Source organism: Aquarana catesbeiana, linkage group LG01, assembly GCF_042186555.1.
Source record: "Aquarana catesbeiana isolate 2022-GZ linkage group LG01, ASM4218655v1, whole genome shotgun sequence".
Lineage (NCBI taxonomy): Eukaryota > Metazoa > Chordata > Amphibia > Anura > Ranidae > Aquarana > Aquarana catesbeiana.
This window is the reverse complement of record NC_133324.1, coordinates 539,047,290-539,069,094: the sequence shown is the minus strand read 5'-3', so window position 1 is coordinate 539,069,094 and position 21,805 is coordinate 539,047,290. Positions and strand designations below refer to the sequence as shown.

General features: G+C 43.4%; 1 protein-coding gene across 3 annotated transcripts in view; it reads left to right on the top strand.

The window, feature by feature from the left end:
• The window catches only part of KDM4B (lysine demethylase 4B), a 566,075-nt gene that overhangs the window by 239,862 nt on the left and 304,408 nt on the right, over positions 1-21,805 (top strand). For all 3 annotated transcript variants that reach the window (XR_012235533.1, XM_073594890.1, XM_073594882.1), the window contains exon 11: positions 1,265-1,413. Coding sequence is in view for 2 of the 3 variants with exons in the window: in XM_073594890.1 (XP_073450991.1) it covers positions 1,265-1,413 (149 nt within the window). In the remaining variant the exon portion in view is untranslated. The remainder of the gene's footprint in view (positions 1-1,264; positions 1,414-21,805) is intronic.

The window sequence follows — 21,805 nt, the reverse complement described above, 5'->3', positions numbered from 1 at the left end:
AAGGGCTCTAACTCTGTGGAGGAGTGTTCAGGAGCTGTCAGAGTGGGGAACCGCCTGCCACAGTGTCTGGCCAATCGGAACGCGTTTCGAAGGCACGACCAAGCCTCCTTCATCAGCTGTGATGTGATGCTGGATAATGAAAGCACCTACCCCTCACTAGCACTATGTAAGTGCACCTTATACCGTCAACAATTTGTATTTTAATTAAATAAAATAATGCTGCACTAGGATTTGCCTGGCACTTCTCTTCCTTTTTTGCCTTCCTTTTCCCATAGTAATCGGGTCCCCCAGCCCGCACCTGAAGCAGCCTCGCTCCCTTTGCAGCATTTGTTTCAGAGTCTCAGAGTTGACAGGGAAGCAACCCCTAGAACTCCATGTTCAACTTGTTTATTTCAGGACTTTGATCGATTGTTTTTTTACAAAAACTTTTGTTTATTATTTTTTTTAATTCAAGTTTTATCGCCACAATATATTTTTATTGTTGCTATTTATGAACCAGCATATTTGTACATGTCCTCCCACCTTTTTTCACAATTGGGCGTTTCAGCGCTGAGCAATACACCGGTGCTTAATGTGTGTGTGTGTTTTCTAAAATACACGTTTGCCTGCACACCATGGATCTTGACTTGCAGTCCAAACATTTTATTGCAGAAAGATCACATCACAACAGGATAAATTTCGGAGCCACGCAGGACCCCTCCGTCTGGGGTGTGAAGGAGATTGGACATTGGCGATTTCAGAAAGGGGAGCTGCCTCAGTGTTGACATTGGGCACTCGACCGGCTTCTTTTTCAGCTGCGTGAGCTCTGAGCCCTTTTTCTTCTGTCCATTTTTCTCATGGACCTTGTTACCATCCTACCATCTTCCCCTGCACCTACATTAAATTTACATTCCCTTGGACATTAGTTGGGCTTCCTGTTGCATTACAGTAATCTTGTAACAGATGGAATTAAACATGTGCAGATTAAACCTCCGCTTTAAAATTACTTGACATATGTTAAACTGGTAAGTGCATGTCATTATGTTATATACGCAATTGATTGTAATAATGCACTAGGTCTGTGCCTCAGTTGGTTTATGTATTGTGTTTTTTTAAGTTTAAGCATGAAGTTTCTGTTCAATATTACCTTCTTTCATTCTTTCAAACAATATATCTTAACACTGAAGCTTAACAGCTACAACCTTGTAAAGGTCTACTGTGACTGTGTTTATTTTGTCCTACCACTGCTGCTGTTCATATTACATATCTGCTCGATCTTCTCTAGGACATATAGGAAACGTTCCCAGCCTTGCAGGCAAAAAATACAAGATCAAAAACTGTTAAGAGCGGTGCTTGGTCCAGATGCTATTCCAGAAGAGGAAGACGATGAAATCAAAAATTGTGGGCAGTTCATTGACAATAAGTGTCCTGAAGGTGTGCACAGATGTTTTTTTCTATGTTACTAAATTGAGATAGAAAATGTATGCTATTGCTAATGCTACATATTAGATTTTAATTGTAACATACACAACTTACTGCATGTTTGCATACTGTATGTTTACAAAAGGACTCATCCCCATCCCTTTCAGAGCCATTAGAAATATCAAGACTGAGACAGAAAAAAGAAGGTATTTAGAGAGATGTAGGAAGATAAAAAAGAGAAAGTGGTACACAAGGAAAGATAAAAAAGATATTACCAAAAAGGATTGTAGAAGTTCCCCATGGGGTTTTTTAAGCAGCAAACATCGAAAAAAGTTTTTGGACTACAAAGATTTAAAATATGAGCTCCGGTTACACATAGAGTTAAGTATATAGGGTACATATACTGGTTATGCTGAGCATTTATCCCATAATCGCACAATAAGTTGCAAGGAGTGTACATATATTATCACTCCAAGCAGTATCATTAATGATTGTAGTAATGCTTGCCAATAAAGAAGACCCCGAGACCCCAATGCATTTCAACGTTTACATGGTCATTGTCTTCCTCAGGGGGTCCTTTAGGTTCTGTAAAGGCATCAAGGTAAAAGTGATCATATATTCCTTGTATATCATTAAATATAGATATTCCATAGTAGCTTGATATTTACCCTTGGTACCGTATACACTCTTAACCGGAGTTATCTTAAAAACAAAGGGTCAGAGAAGTCCCCCTCTTCTGACGCTGGACTCCTTGCACCGCTGTCCCCACCTGCCCCCCAAGGGGGAAACAGGACCAACCCATGGGGCTTACGAACGATCACAGATGTGTAGCTCTCCTCCACACTTGGATGCAGGTAAAGAGCAGGACACCTATAGATTCGTCATAATAGAAAAAAGGGAGTTTCTTACTGTCATATCTAACTTTCAAAAAACTATGTGTCCTGTGTGTGAATTAGTTCACTTAGATATAGAGAAAGATTGAACATACTGAGTATCTACACATTTATATTACTCTGGCATGTAGAGCCCCATGGCCTGTGTGTGTAGCCAGAGAGGGAGTAAATGAATATCTATTGGCATAAATCTTAAATCATACTATGATTACATTAAGTCTATCATATCCTCTGATACTGGTGTATTATACTGTAATTGCATTAAGTCTATCATATCCCATGATACTGGTGTATTGTAGACTTTCATGTAAAAAGGTGCAGTGTGCTGAAAAGAAAAGGGAAAAAGAAAAGGTGTGTGTGAGCAAAACAATGTGGATGAATGTTATATTACATAGTGAAAAAAGGCATAATGTGAAAAAGTAAAAACATCCTAGTTTAGGGGGAATAAGTGATGTGCCAAGTGCAAAGCATGAAAGGATGAAAAAAACAGTGAAAAAAACCAATGAAAAAAACACAATGAAAGAACCTCAATGCATAAGGTGAAAAACAGTGTGCCAAAGTGTGGAAAGGTAATGGTTAGTGTATGACAATGTTACAAAGTGAAAAAAGAAAAAGATGATAACGACAAGCATTTGAATAGTGTAAGTGTTGTGTAACTATGTGAATGGAATGGCAGTAAATAATTGGTCATTCGTGAGGGTGCAAATGGGTGATTAAAGGAATGGAATTAAAACCTTATTATGAATTGAAACTGGTGCTAAAAAATAAAAACAAATAAGGCTATAAAATGCATGTGAAAATCACTTGTCTTGGGACTAAAGGCCAAGAAAGGGAGAAGCTCACCTAATAGTTCCTAGTGGGAAAGTTATTGGTGTCTATGGCGTACCACAGGTAGATGCACAGTGTCTGATAACCAAGTTTAGCAGACAGGTGCATAGGAAGCCTTTAATAAACAAAAAAGGGTATTAGACATAAAGAGGATTTATAGACAAGCTCACAGCGGTACAGCATGACCCTCTGTTTGCATGTTTGCTTACCTCATGAAATGGTTGCCGTCTTACTCTGTCAGGGATCAGCTGAGCTGTCTGAATCTAGGATGTCTCTAGTTATACTCACTACATCGTCCATTATTGCTATCAGCTGTTCGCAGCCTGCAATCCCAGCCTACCAAGGGGAGGGGCCGTGGGGAGGCAGTCCTGCGTCCCCTCTGTAGTCATCCTGGTGTTCCGACAAGCGGAACGCTCCGGAGACCTCCGACACCTCCGTCGTAAAAAACGAGGCTGGGAACTAGGTGAGCGCACGCGCAACCCGGACATCTCCGATCTAAGCCGAAGGGTGTTCATGCGCTCTGCCCAGATCCCAGTCCCCGGTGGTGTGTGCAGAACGCCGCCGGCAGGGAAAGCAAGCTCCACATAGTGGTTGCTGGCAACCACTGGTGTTTGCTACAAAGGGAGACGTAGGTGAACATCTTCCTACCCTGCCGGGAAGCCGCCGAGTTGGTGGTTGTAAACCCCAGAGGCCAGGAGAGAGAGCGGGACGGTGATCCAGCATCTGGGGGAAAAAGAAAAGGAAAAAAAAGGGCATCAGAAATATATACATTGTTTGCACAGAAAAGTATACTTCAATGTTCGGGAGTTATACAAAGTTAGAAAATATTTAACATTTATATATCAACTAAGCAGGACAAAAAGGGTATAAATTGCAACAACTGTACCCAAAAGAAAGGGATGGATCCAAACTTTATTTTTCTTTTTTATGGGAATCATTCCCAAGGGTTTTACTCCCAAAGGGGGAAACAACCAGAGAGGACATTCTAGCAGGGATTCAAAAGGCAGACGCATTATAATCTCATGGCTATGTGTATTTTTTATTTAATATTATCTCATATTTTATTACACCAAATTCTTTTTCAAAAAGACACAAGACAGCTATGTCTAGATGTGCCTAATTGTTGCTACGAAATCGCAAACCAAGAAAAGGTGACATAACTGATAAATTGTATACGTCTCTTGGTATATCCACCAAGTGCTTATCTGCATCTCTCTAGTTTGTCCTCCCTGAACTGAAGCCCTTGAGAAAGGGGGTATATGAAATAGACTCATTTAAGCCAGGATATGAGGTTGCCCCCAATCTGTATATCCATTTTTGCTCAATTTGAAGAAGTCGTTTGTTCCAATCTCCGCCCCGTGCCAGAATATGAATTCGGTCTAGGGCGGCGAATGTCACTTTGGGCATTATGTAGTTGTGTTTGGTAACAACATGCCTCCCCAAGGGAAGGTAGATGTTAGATAAAAAGATACAGCTAGAAAATGTTTTCGCTGGTCATCCTAGAGAATTAATGTAATACTAAAATTTCATCTTTCATTTGCTTTTTTGTACAGCTATTACTGTTCCAGGTAACACTGTAAAACAGCAGCAGTATTCATTAGAGGTGCGCATCTTCACTGGTCTCACAATTCAATTTGATTACGATTATCTGGTCAACGATTCAATATAATTAGATTTCATGATGCATCACGATTACTGACGATGGTTTCCATCAAAAAAATTCAAGCATTAAGAAGAACTTCATTTTTAAAAAATTTTATCTGCTTTAAAAAAAAAAACACTCCCTGCATATAGCAGGACAGGGACATGGAAGAATACAGGATATGAGGGAGGGGTAGGAACTGAAGGGTGGAAAAATCCATGAATAAGAAAGGAAGGATGGAAGAGTCTGGGGATGGAGGAATTCATGGATAGAGAATGGAAGGCCAGAGGAGTCTGGAGATAGGAACTGAAGGATGGAAGAGTATGGGGATGGAGATGGAGGAATCAATGGATAGGAACAGAAGAATGGAAGAGTTCAAAGATAAAAATGATGGTGGTGAGGGGGGACTGAAGGATGGAAGAATCAAAGGGAGGGTGTTAAGATGGTCAACATGGAGTCCTGTAGGTGAGGAATATCAGAGGTAGAGGATCCCCTGCGCTGTGCACATGGCAGGGTTGGGGATGTGATGGTCTCTTCCTGGAGTCCAGGGTTGGGGATGTCATAGTGCTTTCTGTATAAAAATATTTTATTAAAGTGGAGTTCAATCCAAAAGTGAAACTTCCATTTTAAGGAGTCCTGACCCCCTTACATGCCACAGCTGGCATGTCATATTTTTTTTGGGGGGGGGGGAAGAGTGGGTACCTAATTTTGACAAGTACCCAGCTCCCACTTCCGCTCAGGCCGCCTAGGCAGTCCCTCCCTCCCTGCAATCTTCTGGGACACGTCACAGGTCCCAGAAGATTGCCCGGCCATTCAGGACAGGGCAGTGAGACATGCACACCCTGCTGTGAAGCTGCAAGCTGTCGCAGCTGTGTGCCCACAGTAGTATTGCCAGTGCTGTGGACAGGCAGGGGTGAGAATAGAGGGTTTTTGGTGGCTACGTCTCTGGATCGTGGGACAGGTGAGTGTGTGTTTATTAAAAGTCAGCAGCCACACTTTTTGTAGCTGCTGATTTTTAATAAACAAAAAATCGACTGGAACTCTACTTTGAATTAAAAAAATTCTCACTCACTTATAAAATGCACTAATCCGGCGCACTACAGGGTACAGGCATTCACACACACTGCTGCTTGGGAGGTCAGGAGGGATAAGAATCTACAGCTGACAAACAGCCCTGTGAAGTTCCCTGTGCTGTCTCTGTGCTGACCGTTCCCCTGGGTTCCCTTGCATCTTCCAGCACATTAGGAGTTGACACAGTGGCATGTGCAAACGGGGAAGCCAGGGAACTGTCAGCACGGAGCGTGTACGAGGTGTAAGAGTACAAACTCATATGTACTCTACTTACTGCTTTTAAAACAACTTTTAAAAAACTCTGTGTTACAATCCATTAAGTGCCCCAACGTATGTGCTTTTTAAAAAAATATGGAGCTACATACCGCATTTCCTGGCCTGCCTCTCTCCTCTCATGTCTCTCCTGATGTCAGTAGGGAATTCTCAGCCCCGCCCGCTGACTGTAGCTATCAGATCAGAATAGAGGCATGCTGGGCTGAGAATTCCCCGCTGACGTCAGGAGAGACGTGAGAGGAGAGAGGCGGGCTGGGCAGTCACATGAGCGGCGTGTACTCACACTGAGAAATGCGGTATGTAGCTCCATATTTTTAAAAAGCACATACAGTGGGGCACTTAATGGATTGTAACACAGGATTTATTAAAATGGTTATTTTAGCAACTATACACTTGTAGCGCTCTCCTGGGAGGGGCAGGACAGGCCTGGATGACGTCATCCGCCAATCGATTGTTCTGGTCGTATGCATTGATCCCGCTGCGGGGACACCCAAATCGCGATGCATCAATGCTGTGATTAATTTCAGCACCCCTAGTATTCGCACTGTAATACTTAACCACTTCCCACCCAAGGTACGTCATATGACGTCCTTGACTTTGTGCGGGTATATCTGAATGATGCCTGCATCTACAGGCATCATTCAGATATCGTCTTTTTCAGCCGGCGATTCCCTACACCATAAGAATGATCATAGCGGCTGTTCCACCACTTGATCGTTCTTACGGGCGGCGAGAGGGGACGTCCCCCCCTCCCCCCGCCCTTCGGTGCATCTACCGGCTCACTGCTGCGATCGGCGAGTCGGAGCATGGATCCAACCGGCCCCCGGAAGTTTACCATAGAGATTTTTGGCAGACCAGATGGTTGCCGGAGTCTCTATGAACGTTCGGAGACCAGGCGCTATGTTATGATGTCACGCCCGGCCTCTGCACTCAAACAAATGGCACCGGCTGGGAAGCAGAGATCGTTTATTTTTTATTTTTTTATTTCAGGCTTGCCAGCCTAGAGGTGAGATATGGGGTCTTATTGACCCCATATCTCACTGTAAAGAGGACCGATCATGCCATATTCCTATTACAAGGGATGTTTACATTCCTTGTAACAGGAATAAAAGTGTCAAACTAAAAAAAGAAAAGTAAAATTAACAATACAAACAAAAATGTATGCAGAAGCAAACGCATCCGTAAGTCCCGCCCACATATGAAAACAGTGTTCAAACCACACGTGAGGTGAACATTAGAGCGATAATTCTAGCCCTAGATCTCCTCTGTAACTCAAAACATGTAACCAGTAAAAATTTTTCAAGCGTCGCTTATGGAGATTTTTAACTACTGAAGTTTGGCGCCATTCCATGAGCGTGTGCAATTTTAAAGCGTGACATGTTGGGTATCTATTTACTCAGCATAACTTCATCTTTCAAATTATGTAAAAACATTGGGCTAACTTTAACCACTTGACCACTGGGCACTTAAACCCCCTTCCTAACCAGACCAATTTTCAGCTTTCGGTGCTCTCACATTTTGAATGACAATCACTCAGTCATGCAACACTGTACCTATATGAAATTTTTGTCCTTTTTTTCACACAAATAGAGCTTTTTTTTGGTGGTATTTAATCACCGTTGGGTTTTTTATTTTTTGCGCTATAAAAGAAAAAATACCGAAAATTTTGTAAAAAAAATGCATTTTTCTTCATTTGTATTATAAAATTTTGCAAATAAGTAATTTTTCTTCATAAATTTGGGCCAAAATTTATACTGCTACATATCTTTGGTAAAAATAACCCAAATTAGTGGATATTATTTAGTCTGTGTGAAAGTTATAGCGTCTACAAGCTATGGTGCCAATCACTGAAAATTGATCACATCTGATCACACCTGTTGTACTGAGGCCTATCATTTCTTGAGACCCTTACAAGCCAGGAAAGTACAAATACCCACAAAATGACCCCTTTTTGGAAAGTAGACATTCCAAGGTATTTAATAAGAGGCATGGTGAGCTTTTGAAGTTGTCATTTTTTCCCACAATTCTTTGCAAAATTAAGATTTTTTTTTATTTTTATTTTTTTTCACACCAAATTGTCATTATAACAGGTTATTTCTCTCACATGGCATATACATTCCCCAAATGACACCCCAAAATATATTCTGCTACTCTTCCTGAGTATGGCGATACCACATGTGTGAGACTTTTACACAGCCTGGCCACATACAGAGGCCCAACATTGAAGTAGCACATTCAGGCATTCTAGGAGCATAAATTACATATCTAATCTCTAATCTCTCAACCACCTATTACACTTTTGAAGGCCCTGGAGCACCAGGACAATGGAAACGCCCACAGAGTGACCCCATTTTGGAAAGCAAACACCCCAACGTATAATCTATGAGGCATAATGAGTCTTTTGAACGGTTCATTTTTTTCCAGAAGTTTTTGGAAAATGTGGGAAAAAAATAAACGCTTTTTTTTTTTTACACAAAGTTGTCCATTTCTAAGATATTTCCAACACATAGCATGTACATAACAAAAATGACACCCCAAAATCTATTCTGCTACTCCTCCTGAGTTTGGTGATACCACATGTGTGAGACTTTTAAACAGCCTGGCCACGTACAGAGGCCCAACATTGAAGTAGCACATTCAGGCGTTCTAGGAGCATAAATTACACTCATTTCCTTACAATCTATCACATTTTTGAAGGCCCTTCATATTTCTAACACATAGCATGAACCAAGAATTACACCCTAAAATACGTTCTGTTGAGCAAAGGGTAAACAAAAGATTACCTGTGGTTTTAGTAGTGCAGGTGTCCACAGGAGGAGAGCCCTGATCCAGGCAGCAGGCAGGGACGTGGTCAGCGACAGTGAATGGAATAGTCCAGGCAGCAGGCAAGAATATTGTCCATAGTACAGCCAGGGATACTGTCCTTATACAGTCCAGGGTCAGTGCAAGTAGAGACATTGCCAGCAGTGTCAAAATATTAGTCCTGGTAGTAAGCAGGAACATGGTCCAAGTAGCAGGCCAAGAAAGAATGGGGACAGGGGTAGAGGCTTTTCCCACCCAAATCTTTTTGAAGCCTCCGAGTCTCCAGACCCTAATCTGGGAATGAGAAAACTAAAAAAATAGGTTTCTTCATCCAGAAAAACAATTCTGGAGCCCCTCACATATGTGAGACCCCTGTGTTATGAAGCCCACTACTCCAGTAGCAGAGTAAAAGACCAGTCCAAGAGGCAGGCAAAAAACATGGTCAACCAGTCCAGGGTCAGTTCCAGAGCAGGCAGAGGTAGGTACAGTTTAGCGTTAGGCAGAAGCGTGGTCGTTTAGCAGGCCAGGGTCAGTTTCGGAGAAGGCAGCGGTATGTTTAGTGGCATAAAGGGGTGTGGCGGTAAATGACAATTACGTTTACCATACTTCCCTAATAATGTAGAGAAGTATGGTAACGGCGGAAACATTCATCAATACAAAGGCCTGGTTGGGAAGGACAATCAGGACAATAGAACACAGTGTCTTTTCTAGCTCCTCCTCTGGAGCACACCCGGCATCTCTTCTGACGTTCCCGGCCTGTTTTATGGTGAGGGAGTTTTTCAGGAAAGTGGCGTTCGTGGAGTCTGCTCACTGAATCCGAGCGAATGCTTTCTGGGGCGCCTTCAGGGTACAAAAGGTTGGAGATAATTTCTTCTTGGTACTGAAGATAAGATACGGGGCTCTCTGTAGATTTACGGTAAATAACAAAACTATTGTAAATGGCCAAACTGAAAAGATATATAGAGACTTTTTTATACCAAAAGCGGCTTTTTCTTGTGGGAAGGTAGGGTTCGATCATCTGGTCATTGAAGTCGACACCCCCCATAAACAGATTATAGTCATGGACACATTTTGGTTTCTGGATTGGGCCGTTTCTTCGGGGGATTTCCATGTAGGTGTCGTCGTGGATAGTTGTAAGCATGTGGACGTTTCGTCTGTCCCTCCACCTGAGAGCCGATATCTCTTCATTCCATAAAGACGCCGTCTCCCCTTTTCGTAGTCTTTCAGTAAGCAGCCTTTGCGGGAAGCCCTTCCTATTGGCTCGCACTGTACCACACGCTGGAGTGTCCTTGCGGTAAAGATTACGGAAGAGGGGCAAGCTTGTATAGTAGTTATCCACATAAAGGTGGTAACCCTTTCCAAGAAGTGGATATACAAGCTCCCAAACAACCTTTCCGCTGACTCCGATGTACTCCGGACATTCAGGGGGATGCAGTTGGGTATCCTTCCCTTCGTACACCCGGAAGGCGTAGATATACCCCGTTTCTCGGTCACATAGCTTGTAGAGCTTAACCCCATATCGGGCCCTTTTGCTTGGGATAAACTGCTTGAACCCAAGCCTACCTGTGAAGTGGACCAATGACTCATCCACGGAGATATTTTGATCGGGGATGAATAACTGGGGGAATTTCTCAGAGAAAAAATTTAGAAGTGGCTGAATTTTAAATAATTTGTCATGTGATGGGTCATTTCGGGGAGGGCACTGGGTGTTGTCATTGTAATGGAGGAAACGCATTATCATGAGGTATCTTGATCTTTGCATAAGGGATGAATAGATTGGCATATGGTGGATGGGGTTGGTGGACCAATAGGAGTATAATTCATTTTTTTTTTTGTGAGTCCCATATTAAATGTTAGACCTAAAAATAATTTAAATTCCTCCACTGTCAATGCTCTCCACTCATGGGGACGGGCATAACTTGAACCAGGGTTGCTTGTTGAGGTCTTGGGTAAAAATTAAATTAAAAAAATCAGTAGGGACAAAATTCTCTGTGTTCACCTGAACACCTGGCTGGGCGATGAAAGGGGGGATGTTTGCTACTCCTGAATTAGGGGGAAACCACAGAGGGTTTTCAAGGGCATAGGGAAGGCCGGCATGGGTCCTAACGCTTTGGGGCCGAGATGACACCCCGCTAGTTCTTGGCCTTTGCTGCATTGGTACTTCATTTCTTCTGGATGGCACTGTGCTACTGGTGGAAGCAACTGAGCTGCTAGTTGATGCCACTGCATTTTTGGTGGATGACACTGAGCTGCTGGTTGATGCCACAGCACTACTTGTGGTAGCCTGCTCCATGCCAGAGCGCCTTCGTTTCACAGGCACACTTTGCTCTTCCTCTGATTCTGTATCAGACCCACTGCTTACAACGGGTTCATGGTCTGAACCAGAATCAGACGCAGACTCCGAGAGCTCCCCGCTGCTCTCGTCAGTCAAGCTAAGCTGTTGGTATGCCTCCTCAGCGGAAATTTTTTTTTTTGCCATACTGGTGACTGTGGTGACAAACTGCTGTGGTAGGGACACTTGGACAGATATGGCTGCACTGATGGGTGCTGATGAGGCTGGTCTGATGAGGCTGCACTGCTGGGCTCTGATGAGGCTGCACTGCTGGGCTCTGATGAGGCTGCACTGCTGGGCTCTGATGAGGCTGCACTGCTGGGCTCTGATGAGGCTGCACTGCTGGGCACTGATGAGGGTGCACTGATGAGGGTGCACTGCTGGGCACTAATGCACCACACTGAGGATGCACTGATTATCTGGCACTGATGTGCATTAAGGTAGCACTGATGGGCACTGATGAGGATCCACTGATATGGTGGCACTGATGAGCACTCACTTATGGGCACTGATGTGCACTATTGGGTACTATAGTGGCACTGATAAGCGATGTAGTGGCACTGATGAGCGATGTAGTGGTGCAGATGAGCACTCTAGTGACGCTGATGTGGCACTGATGAGCACTGTAGTGGCACTGGTGTGGCACTGATGGTGCACTGACATAGCACTGATGGAGCACTGACGTGGCACCGATGGGCACTGTAGTGACACTGATGGCACCGATGTGGTACTGGTGGCAGATGAGCACTGTAGTGGCACTGGGCACTGGTGTGGCACTGACGTAATACTGACGGCACAGATGGGCACTGAAGTGGCAGAGGTGGCACTGTGGTGGCACTGATGGCACCAATGTAGTGCTGGTGGCACAGATGAGCACTGTAGTGGAACTGGGCACTGGTGGAGCACTGACGTAGTACTGATGGAGCACTGACGTGGCACAGGAGGCACTGATGGCACCGATGTGGTACTGGTGGCAGATGAGCACTGTAGTGGCACTGGGCACTGGTGTGGCACTGACTTGGCACTGGCGGCACAGATGGGCACTGTAGTGGCAGAGGTGGCACTGGTGGCACTGATGGGCACTGGTGGCACTGGTGAGAACTATAGTGGCACTGATGGCACAGATGAGCACTGTAGTGACACTGATGGACACTTCAGTGGCACTGATGGGTACTGTAGTGGCACTAGTGGGTACTGTAGTGGCACTAGTGGGTACTGTAGTGGCACTAGTGGCACAGATGGGTACTGTAGTGGCACTGATGGGTAGTGTAGTGGCACTGGTGGCACAGATGGGTACTGTAGTGGCACTGATGGCACTCTAGGGCACAATTTAGCACTGTAGCCGCACTTGCGTGGCACTGTATGGCACTGCTGGGCACTGTAGTACTTTCACTCACGATTTCAGTAGTTTTTTTCACTCGATCTCTCTTCTCTCCTCTCACACTGTATCGGTGTGAGGAGAGAAGAGAGCTGGGACCTTTGCATGACCCCAGTCTGTTGACATTATGATCGCTCCCTCATTGGAGGGAGCGATCACGTGGTAAAGGGCCGATGTCATTGGCCCTTTACCACGATCCGTGTTACGCCGGAACCCGTGAACCCGGCAAACACGGACACTATCGTGCACGCGCCCCAACGGGCGCGCGGGGAGCGAGAGTTCCAGAGGACGTCCACCCAGAACAAGCCGACCGCGCTGCAGCCGTCTTTCAGCTATGGCCCGGTGGCAAGTGGTTAATGTTTTTTTTTTTTTGTTTGTTTTTTTTTTTTAAGCGTGAAACTTTTTTTTTTTTTTTACAAAAAAAAAGTGTTTGAAAAATTGCTGCACAAATACCGTGCGAGATAAAAATTTGCAATGACCGTCATTGTATTCTCTAGGGTCTTTGCTAAAAAAACATATGTTTGGGGGTTCTGTGTAATTTTTTAGCAAAAAAAAAAGATGAATTTTACATGTAGGAGAGAAATGTCAGAATTGGCCTGGATGGCAAGTGGTTAAACTATTCTCCACTAAACACAAGTTATTCACATGTTGCACATGTAACCTGCTATGATACCAGATATTTGAGGGTTTGAAAGTTTGGTTTAGAGTTGACATGAAGCACACTGGCAACTGTAACAGTACTCACCAGATTTTAGAAAAAAAAATAGAGATGAGTGACACCACTTCCAAAATGTATGAACAAAAAAAAAAAGGAGAAATTGAAAGCGGACTTTTAAGGCTGCCACATGTGTATGCTATAATGTGTACATTCTCTCATGTATGGCAAGTGTAGCTGGACAGGGAAACCTGTAAGGATGGCCTCTGGAACAATGTATGTACTGTCATAACAGAAATCTTCTGGGGGCCAGCCTACGGGATCACAATGCCAGCACCAATGGATCATTACGTGTTTCGCCAATAGCTTCCTCAGGAGATCCTATTGGTACGAGATCAAACACATGGGAGGTATGAGGCATGTGTTTTTCCCCCAAAGAGAGGGGGAAAGGGAGGAGAGGAGTGCAAAAGGTAAGGGCAAGCAGGAAGATTCATGTGACCAGCTCCAATGGAGTATCAAACAGCCTTATGAAAGCCTCATTCATATATGGCACTGCTTAAATGGTATTCTTTAATAGGTTGTAGATGGGTTGAGAAAACCTTTTTAAATCCCTTAGGCTAGACAGGGACTTCAGTATGGTATAGCCTATTTGAGTATTCCTTGGTGGAAATGATCAGAATTAAAAAGGTGCCGGTCCCTGTTACCAAAGTCACCCCTGACGCGGGGTGAATGAGACGTCTCCTGCTTCCCCTTTCGCTTTGCCTTCCTTTCCTCCCTTTCCCCCTCTTCTTCATGGTGAATTGAATGCCTCATACCTCCCATGTGTTTGATTTCATACCAATAGGATCTCCTGAGGAAGCTATTGACGAAATGTGTAGCGATCCATTGGTGCTGGCATTGTGATCCTGTAGGCTGGCCCTCAGATGGATGTACTGTCATAACAGAAATCTATTATTCCAGAGGCCATCCCTACATGTTTCCCTGTCCAGCTACACTTCTCATACATGGGAATTCGCCCATATTACATTACACATTGTGGCATACCCATGCACTTATCCATATGACATGTTTTTATGATGATGTTTAATAAATTTTGGTATTTTATCTTTACTTTTGAGTACCTTTCTTTCCCCATTGGGATTATAGTGGCAGTCTTAAAAAGTCTGCTCTTTCAATTTCTCCTTGTTTTAGTTCTCACCAGATGCCTGCCTTGAATGTAGCATGCACTGTGCAGGTGCTAGTAGGCAGAATGTAAATTATGGTTCTGGCTGTACTGTTTTTGCCTAGCTTCCGGGAATAAGGACATATGGTACTTTACCTAGCACATGGGTTTGATGACCTGGCTAATCTCATGCTTTTGTTAAGTAACTGACTGAAAAGCTAAATTAGAGATGTAAAATATCCAAAAAGTTTGAAGCCATGAGTAAAAAAAATTTCCGTTTTTTTCCGGAAAAAAAGGAAATTTTCTGAGAAATTTAAAAAAATACAGTGTGGAGTAGTTTTACTAATTAAATGTTTTGTTACACTGGGAACGTGAAATGCAGTGTACAGTTGTGCTCATAAGTTTACATACCCTGGCAAAATTTATGATTTCTTGGCCATTTTTCAGAGAATATGAATGATAACACAAAAACATTTCTTTAACTTATGGTTAGTGTTTGGCTGAAGCCATTTATTATCAGTCAACTGTGTTTACTCTTTTTAAATCATAATGGCAACAAACTATCCAAATGACCCTGATCAAAAGTTTACATACCCTGGTGATTTTGGCCAGATAACATGCACACAAGTTGACACAAAGGGGTTTGAATGGCTATTAAAGGTAACCATCCTCACCTGTGATCTGTTTGCTTGTAATTAGTGTGCGTGTATAAAAGGTCAATGAGTTTCTGCACTGACGTTTATGGATTCTGAGTCGTGGGGAAAGCAAAAAAGTTGTCAAAGGATCTGCGGGTAAAGGTACAGCGGGGACGGAAAGTATTCAGACCCCCCTTAAATTTTTCACTCTTTGTTATATTGCAGCCATTTGCTAAAATCATTTTAAGTTCATTTTTTTTCCTCATTAATGTACACACAGCACCCCATATTGACAGAAAAACACAGAATTGTTGACATTTTTGCAGATTTATTAAAAAAGAAAAACTGAAATATCACATGGTCTTAAGTATTCAGACCCTTTGCTGTGACCTATATTTAACTCAAGTGCTGTCCATTTCTTCTGATCATCCTTGAGATGGTTCTACACCTTCATTTGAGTCCAGCTGTGTTTGATTATACTGATTGGACTGGATTAGGAAAGTCACACACCTGTCTATATAAGACCTTACAGCTCACAGTGCATGTCAGAGCAAATGAGAATCATGAGGTCAAAGCAACTGCCTGAAGAGCTCAGAGACAGAATTGTGGCAAGGCACAGATCTGGCCAAGGTTACAAAAAAATTCTGCTGCACTTAAGGTTCCTAAGAGCACAGTGGCCTCCATAATCCTTAAATGGAAGACATTTGGGACGACCAGAACCCTTCCTAGAGCTGGCCGTCTGGCCAAACTGAGCTATCGGGGGAGAAGAACCTCGGTGAGAGAGGTAAAGAAGAACCCTAAGATCACTGTGGCTGAGCTCCAGAGATGCAGTTGGGAGATGAGAGAAAGTTATAGAAAGTCAACCATCACTGCAGCCCTCCACCAGTCGGTGCTTTATGGCAGAGTGGCCCGAAGGAAGCCTCTCCTCAGTGCAAGACACATGAAAGCTTGCATGGAGTTTGCTAAAAAAACACCTGAAGGACTCCAAGATGGTGAGAAATAAGATTCTCTGGTCTGATGAGACCAAGATAGAACTTTTTGGCCTTAATTCTAAGCGATACGTGTGGAGAAAACCAGGCACCGCTCATCACCTGTCCAATACAGTCCCAACAGTGAAGCATGGTGGTGGCAGCATCATGTTGTGGGGGTGTTTTTCAGCTGCAGGGACAGAAAGACTGGTTGCAATCGAGGGAAAGATGAATGCGGCCAAGTACAGGGATATCCTGGACGAAAACCTTCTCCAGAGTGCTCAGGACCTCAGACTGGGCCGAAGGTTTACCTTCCAACAAGACAATGACCCTAAGCACACAGCTAAAATAACGAAAGAGTGGCTTCACAACAACTCCGTGACTGTTCTTGAATGGCCCAGCCAGAGCCATGACTTAAAGCCAATTGAGCATCTCTGGAGAGACCTAAAAATGGCTGCCCACCAACGTTTACCATCCAACCTGACAGAACTGGAGAGGATCTGCAAGGAGGAAAGGCAGAGGATCCCCAAATCCAGGTGTGAAAAAACTTGTTGCATCTTTCCCAAAAAGACTCATGGCTATATTAGATCAAAATGGTGCTTCTACTAAATACTGAGCAAAAGGTCTGGACCATGTGACCATACTTAGAACCATGTGATATTTCAGTTTTTCTTTTTTAATAAATCTGCCTAAATGTCAACAATTCTGTGTTTTTCTGTCAATATGGGGTGCTGTGTGTACATTAATGAGGGAAAAAAAATGAACTTAAATGATTTTAGCAAATGGCTGCAATATAACATAGAGTGAAAAATGTAAGGGGGTCTGAATACTTTCCGTCCCCACTGTAGTTGAACTGTATAAAACAGGAAAGGGATATAAAAAGATATCCAAGGAATTGAGAATACCAATCAGCAGTGTTCAAACTCTAATCAAGAAGTGGAAAATGAGGGGTTCTGTTGAAACAAAACCACGGTCAAGTAGACCAACTAGAGCAGGGATATGCAATTAGCGGACCTCCAGCTGTTGCAAAACTACAAGTCCCATCATGCCTCTGCCTCCGGGTGTCATGCTTGTGGCTGTCAGAGTTTTGCTATGCCTCATGGGATTTGTAGTTCTGCAACAGCTGGAGGTCTGCTAATTGCATATCCCTGAACTAGAGCTTCAACCATAACTGCCAACAAAAAAAAAACAATAAATAACTTCAGGTGAAATACAGGACTCTGAAAACATGTGGAGTGGCCGTTTCAAGATGCACAAAAGGATGCACTTGAAGAAAGATGGGCTGCATGGTCGAGTCGCAAGAAGAAAGCCATTACTACGCAATTGCCACAAAGTATCCCATTTACAATACGCCAAACAGCACAGAGACCTCAAACGTACAGTTCATGCAAGACAGCCCAACAATTTACAGGAACTGGAGGCTTTTTGCCAAGAGGAATGGGCAGCTTTACCCTCTGAGGAGATAAAGTTCTAGATTGTAAGCTCTAACGAGCAGGGCCCTCTGATCCCTCCTGTATTGATTTGTATTGTAAGTGTACTGTCTTCCCTCATGTTGTAAAGCGCTGCGCAAACTGTTGGTGCTATATAAATCCTGTATAATAATAATAAAGAGCCTCATCCAGAAATACCACAAAAGACTTCAAGCTGTCGTTGATGTTAAAGGGGGCAATACACGGTATTAAGAACTGGTGTATGTAAACGTTTGATTAGGGTAATTTGGGTAGTTTCTGTTGCCATTATGATTTAAGAAGAGTAAACACAGTTGATAGATAATAAATTGCTTCAGCCAAACACTAACCATGAGTGAAAAAAGTTTGTGTTATCATTCATATTCTCTGAAAAATGGCCAAGAAATCATAAATTCTGCCGGAGTATGTAAACTTATGAGCACAACTGTATATGAAAGTGTTACGCTTGAAATAAAAGTACAGCTTATTCAGTACCGTATTTATCAGCGTTTAACAGAGTAAGCGTAGTCAAAACAAGCCAGAGTTCAGTAACCAGATCGGGTAGTCAGCCAAGTAAATGTCAGAGAGCCAGAGATAAACGTAGTAGTACAGCAAGCAGGATCAGGAACCAAAAGGAACGTCAGCCGAGCAAGTCTTCAACAGGAACGCAGGAGAAAGTCGCTGTGATGTTGACAAAGGCAAAGGCAGAGATCAAGTGAGTTGGACGACTTTAAGTAGGCAGGATTGACGAGCAGAATCAACAACAGCTGGGTAACTGTGGAGAGAAATGGGAGCTGGCAATTTGCCGACAGCTGAGCGGCCAGCTCAGAGAAGGAAGGGCTGAGCCCAGCCCTTACACAACTGTAGACAATCTAACTGGAGCCTTTCCCCTGCAGTGCACTCTACTGACAGAAATGCATATTTCTTTTGTTTGAGAACTGCTCTGAGAAGTACAGTGTTACTTGAATTGTATTCCAGGATTTCCTTGTCTTGAGAGAACTCCCAATTCAAGATTTTACATAGTCTCAAATATCTTTCATTAGAGTTAAAATACCATGCCATAGATATGCTATTATTGTAAAAGAACATATTTCACACTTTTTTTCTTTCTTTTTTTTCAATATTTCTGGAAAAAATGGCTTTGAAAAAAGACAGTTGTGTGTGGTGTTTTTCTTTCTTTTTTTTTTTTAAAACAATTTTTTTTTTCCATGCCTTCCCATTTCTAATCTGGATCCTTGGAGTCTCTCCTTTCAGTCAGCAAGCTCTTTTGCCTCCACTGATTTTGAACTCACTGTAACAGCCTTGCTCTCTGCAACAGTAGCAGACTGGGGTTGATTTACTACAACTGGAGAGTGCAAAATCTGTTGCATCTCTTCCGCTTCCAGATTTTTTTTTTGCCAAAGCTTAATTGAACAAGCTAAAGGTAGGAGATTATTGGCTACCATGCACAGCTGCACCCGATTTTGCACTCTTCAGTTTTAGTAAATCAACCCCTGTGTCTCTCTGGAACTGGGAGAACACTTGACAGGCAGAACAGCCTTAAAGCAGGATTCCGGCCTGAAAAAAAAAAAAAAAAATTAAAAGTCAGCAGCTACAAACACTGTCCTGGGTGCCCGCAATGTCGGCCGCCCGAGGCCGTCCCGTCCCTCGGCTCTCGGGTCCCAGCACCGCCATCCTAGGTAAGGGAAACAGGCAGTGGAGCCTTGTGGCTTCACTGCCAGTTTCCTACTGCGCGAGCGGCGCGGCGCTCCGCTCTGTGAATGGCCCCGTGGTGTTCTGGGAACACACACAGTTCCTCAAAGACAACGGGGCCGCTCACCGAGGAGAACACGCCGTGCAATAGGAAGAGGCAGATTAGGAAGACTGCCTAGCAACAAGGGTTTAGGTAAGTTTAATTTTTTTTTTTTCAAATTTTTTTTAATTTTTTTTTTTTTAGGAGTTTTGGTGATTTTTTTATTTTTTTTTTTCAGGGTGGCCCTCCACTTTAAGGTCAACGTTTCCCCATTTGGCTGCAGAGCTCTGGATCCTGGAGACTACTGCTCAGAGACTGAAGTTTCCAGGCTTCCACCCCCCTCCCCATCAGTATTTTCAACCGGTGGCCACATCTTGCATACTTGCCCTTGAACCCTCTAAGGGGCCTCCCCTTTGCTTTGGGGGCTGAGGGCTGTGTTCTGAATGCAGTAAGCTTTGTTAGTAGTGGTAACAGGGCCACCATCCTTAACCTTTCTGGCGGTCTGATTATGTCTGATTTTTTAATGTCAAAGCGGTACATTGTTTTGCATGGAAATTTGGCATTTTATATTGTAGGCCTGTAATTCTTAGTAATAACTTGCTTAAATCTGTCCAAACAAGAGTCTAGTAGACATTTTATTCAATGTAATCAAATCAAAAACACTGAAAACACTGAAATTTGTCCAAACAAGGGTGCAACATTACTAGTCACTATAATACTAGACACTGCATATTGGCTTAGTAAACATCCCGGGTATGAAAAATTTTGAAATCTTGGACTGCACAAAGTTAAACGTCACAATTGGGACAATGGACAGCGTCCCATTACGTCAAAAGCGGTTTTAGACCAGCTAGAAAACGGCAATGGCGAATTAGAATCGCTTCCATAATTGAGCGATAGTGGTTCGTGGGGAAATTTGTCATCAGACACTGAAAGTGACGACTGTGACAATTCTGCGACTGAGCTCAGTGCTGTGTGATCTGTACCACAGTCAATAGAGCACCAAGTTTGCACATCACTGAGCTCAGTTCTAGAATTGTTGCTGTCGTCACTTTCAGTGACTGATGGCAAATTTCCCCACGAATCACTATCGCTCAATTCTATCGTGATTCTAATTCACTATCGCTGTTATCTAGCTGGTCTAAGACCGATTTTGACGTAGAGGGTCGCTTTTTGGATGCCATGGACATTCTTTAGTTTCCAGGCAGAAAAAAATGGTATATATAATCTAAAAGTGCAGGCATGGCACCGGACAAAGTGCTAGGGACAAAACTGAGGTGAAATGATTTAATACAATAATGTAATCTACAGATTACAATATATTGTGTGTTTTTTTTATACTTTTTTGAATTTGCCACCGGGCTCCGCCCCCATGCGTCGCGGCGCTCCCAGGGAAGGGAGCCCGGAACATTGATGCACCAGGCACAGGATCCGCCAGAGGACACAGCGGGAGGACAAGGTAAGTAACTGTACCTGAATACTGGGATGCAATCCCGAGTGGCTTGAGGTTACCGCTATTGGTACTGAAAATTAACCCCTAGCCACACTCGGGATTACCGCTGGGGAGGTTAAGGACATAAAGTGCTTTTTTCCTGGTGGTATGCATTCTGTTCCCAGGAAGCCTTGCTTGTTACAGGCTTGTTACAGGAAGTAACGAACTGGCAATTTTAGGGCCAGATCTGTACCCGAGCCTGTCTACCACTTTCCTGTTTCTGCATCAGTCACAGTGGACCTTTAGTCACTGCAGTAAGCTGTGCCACGACCCATACAACCCAGAACCATTGAACAAAGGGTACAACCTGCATACTGTATGGGTCAGGTGTTTACTGTCAACGTCTGCCACTCATCTGATTTCTACTATGTCATTTAATGCTTGGCATAAACCAGCTCAGTATGCAGAGCATGTTTTTAGTGTATGTTTGTTTTCCCCTAAATATATTTTCAACCAATTTGCTCGGTTGTGCATGTCTCTTAGCTTCAGGGTTACCAACCTCAACACCCTTTTCTAAAGACCTTTTGGGAGCCTTAGGCACCTGGTGCTTCCCCTGAAATCTTTTAACTTTGTTATGGAAGAATTATCTCACCCTGAACACAAGGTACCAAGGGCAAGAGCAATATGTTCAGCGATGGGTCTGATGAAAGTCTTTACAGTACCTTGTCTTGTAACCTTCAATTCTGCCTTGCACACCAAGGTATGTGAGGTAGAGCAAGCTGTCATCACTAGGAATGCTCTTAATGATGAGTTCCATGGGCCAGTTGCTCTCAGATGGTCTTTGAGCATAAAGGAGTATCCGACTTGTCGGTTTGGTTTGACTTCCAGTTGAATCTCTGGGTCTTTGTCAGGGTCCAGGAGACTGAGGACATCGGCAGCAATTCCTTCTGCATGATCCAACAGAAATTCTGGATCTGCTGATCAGAAAAGAATTGTCAGAAACACTTGTGGACACTGGCCTGGTGGCAAGATCTGCATGACTAATGTCTGTAAATAATTCTTACTTGCTTGCTGACATAGACGTGAAAATGATTTGTCTAATTATATATGTAGCTCAGAATGGCTTTACTGTCTATGTAAAACCTGATGCCAC